This window comes from Colias croceus, chromosome 2 (assembly GCF_905220415.1).
Source record: "Colias croceus chromosome 2, ilColCroc2.1".
In the NCBI taxonomy this organism is placed as follows: domain Eukaryota; kingdom Metazoa; phylum Arthropoda; class Insecta; order Lepidoptera; family Pieridae; genus Colias; species Colias croceus.
Genome location: NC_059538.1, coordinates 240,046 through 242,922, shown reverse-complemented (window position 1 = coordinate 242,922; position 2,877 = coordinate 240,046). Strand labels below are relative to the sequence as shown.

At 29.4% G+C, this 2,877-nt stretch overlaps 1 protein-coding gene across 2 annotated transcripts; it reads left to right on the top strand.

The window, feature by feature from the left end:
* The first annotated feature begins 550 nt into the window (after window positions 1-550).
* LOC123702548 (apoptosis regulatory protein Siva-like) lies at window positions 551-2,174 on the top strand. 2 transcript variants are annotated; one of them, XM_045650327.1, is made up of 5 exons: window positions 551-716; window positions 784-894; window positions 1,012-1,157; window positions 1,395-1,540; window positions 1,756-2,174. In XM_045650327.1, exons 2-5 carry the CDS (start codon window positions 786-788, stop codon window positions 1,793-1,795), a joined length of 441 nt encoding a protein of 146 aa, XP_045506283.1. In that variant the 5' UTR covers window positions 551-716; window positions 784-785; the 3' UTR covers window positions 1,796-2,174. The 2 variants fall into 2 exon arrangements, with proteins under 2 accessions (XP_045506283.1, XP_045506287.1); XM_045650331.1 differs by having other exon boundaries at window positions 773-894.
* The last annotated feature ends 703 nt before the right edge of the window (window positions 2,175-2,877 follow it).

Sequence of the window (2,877 nt, the reverse complement as noted above, 5' to 3'; positions counted from 1 at the left end):
TGCCCTGTTGGCAGTGTAGCCATGTCCATTTTATAAATTAAATCGGATAGGTAAATAAGAAGATGAATGAGACAAAGAAGATGTTTTATATAAAATTATTATCGTTTGTAATGTTCCTATTAAGAATACTGAAGACTTTCATCGAATCATTGTCTGATTAAAAAAGTCTGCATTTCTATGAGTTTGGAGTATGGTTTGGACTTTGGAGTAATCTTTATGCATTTAACCCGTGATTTAACCACTAAACACACAGATTTAACATCAGTTTCTTGACTTGTGTTGCATGTGTTCCCGTTATATAAATATTACGTGAGCGAAGAACTAAGAAACACCGAAATAACCACAGAAGTATCTCATAGTTCATAATATATCGAATTAATTTAAACTTTGTTTTGACCATGGCATAGCTGTTCCCATTCCTAAACTCTTTTTACTATGTCACAGATTAGGTATTAGTACGAGTACTATGTTCTAGTTACCTATCATTTTGCTGTCATTAATTACCTACCTAGTTTCAATGACATTTGTCAATTGTCAAATGTCAATTATTGTCAATAACATAATATCATGTACCTACCTAGTTGTGGTTGTTTTCAAGGTTGTTTTGAGTTATTTTTATATTTTTGTTGACCAAGCCACGGCCAAGCGAACCACACAAATTTTGATAATAATTTTCATAAACTAGACAACTAATTAATATAGAAAACATAAAACGGGTAAATAACAAAAGTTTGTAATGTCTGATACTTTCTAAACATCTTATAAGTAATATTTTGCTTCCAGAAATGGCAAAGAGAGCGAATCCCTTCATTGAAGACTTTGTGCAGCAAAGAAAAATTCACGTTGGATTAAAACAATTTAATAATAATAACGAAAGGCTTGAAAAAGTTTATAGTAAGTCTCTTTCAACATTTTTTTTTTATAATTTCGGTTAAAAGTTTACTAACTACCCTCAACAAATAGTAATATAACGTCTTCTTCTTAAATACGGTTAATTAAAATTATTTACAGAAAGAATGCTGGATATATTATTTAAGGGTGCCAAGAAAGCCCAGCAAGATAACAACAAAATAGAAGTGGTGGTTAACAATAAGAAAGATAGTCTCAAACAACTGTTCTTGGCTGCTGATGGGACACTCTTGCATTCTGGTGAAATGGTAAATGATGTATCTATTAACTAAAGTGTTATTTTGCTGGAGATCTAATTTTTACAAATGTATAAAATACATGAATAAAGACTTTTTAAGTTAATTTAGTTTTAATTAAAAAAACTAGAATTTCTTTGGCTTGTAATAAATAACAAGCCATTTTATTATTTTTAGAGTTAGAGATAAATCTCAAATTAAATGAAATTTAACAGTACATACATTTTTAACCACATCACTACATTGCAGGTGAAGGTTACAGCATCCCTGTCATGTGTATGTGGTGATGACACTACAGATAAATGTGCATATTGCGAGGCAGCCCTGTGCGCGCGCTGTGAGCGGCCGTGTACACGCTGCGGACATGTGTACTGTGCAAGATGTTCTATATTTGAGTATGTATCTACACTAATATTGAGTGGAATGGTTTGTTGTGTAACAAATAAAATCAATTCTTTACAATTTGATATTTTGTTTTATGGCATTCAAATTCTTAAAAATTATAATATTCATTAATGAAAAAATTTTAAAAAACATTTACTTAGAAATTTAAGGATTCTGAAAAAACATCTGCTGCATTTTAAATAAGTACTTATTCATTATTTTTCAGGGCTGAAGGAACAGAAGTATGTGTGTCTTGCTATGGCTGAAACATTGATTTAAATATACTTGTGAACATGTGGGAGGAAAAGGACAATGTTTCCCAAGATAGTGATATAGGGTTTCTTATGGGTGGATTTTAGTCACAGGGTTTTGTATTATAATAGTAAATGAATAGGGGTCAGTGTCCAAACCTAAATTATATTATGACATAGTAGATGATGTTGTGAAGTGAGATTAAATCTTTGTTCTAAATAATATATTGTTGTAAAGTTGTGTTAAAGGCGGGAACTTCTACTATTAAATAATAATTTAAAATATGTTTTTAAGTTTCATGTTCTAATATTTTTGTCTAATCGTTGACTATGTATGTATGCATAAAATATAGGAATATAATTTTAAATGAAATAAAACAAGTTACATCCACAAGTATGATTTTATTTAAATATTGAAAATTATTCAAACAAACCCAAATTTAATTGATAGCAAATCCATTACCTTAAGAAATATAAGAAGGCATTTTACTACACTTTATTATTATAATATATATCTATAGTATAGAAAATAGATCATCTACCTTTAAGACGGAGCCTTATTGCTTCCTTTAGCTATATTATAGCTTGGGCCTTCCACTAAATAAATAACAGATTTGGATAAAAATTTAAGATTCAAAGTTATTTCCATTTTCCAATTGTGTAAATATAATTCTGAAATTTAGTACAAAAGCAATCCGTAAACAAATCATAATATATAAAGAATACAAAATTGAAGTAAAAAAAAGAACTTTATGATTAACAATATTTAATCAAAACTTTCAGATAAAGACTGAAATTTTGTCAGTCATTCTTGTATCAAAGTCAATTTTTCAAATCGTCTCCGTCAAATACTATCAAGTGGTAATTCGCTTCAAACCTTTGTTTGTTATGAAGCACTTACACTTAGAATAAATGCACTTTAGCAGAAATTGTAGCACCTAACTACCCTAAATCATTTATGCTCACCTTTTCCAAGCTCTCTTTCCCATTTTACAACCTTTTCCAATAAATAACTCAATAGGGGTCCCTTTTTACAGTACGGAACCCTAAAAATGACAGAAACATACAAACACAACATAAATATTATAAAGGTAACG

Excerpts from the sequence above, each read along its gene's own strand:
- LOC123702548 (XM_045650327.1), top strand. The coding sequence starts at position 786 with ATGGCAAAGAGAGCGAATCCCTTCATTGAAGACTTTGTGCAGCAAAGA. Across the intron at positions 1,158-1,394 it reads TCTTGCATTCTGGTGAAATG|GTGAAGGTTACAGCATCCCT; the intron begins GTAAATGATGTA and ends ACTACATTGCAG. Across the intron at positions 1,541-1,755 it reads GCAAGATGTTCTATATTTGA|GGCTGAAGGAACAGAAGTAT; the intron begins GTATGTATCTAC and ends ATTATTTTTCAG.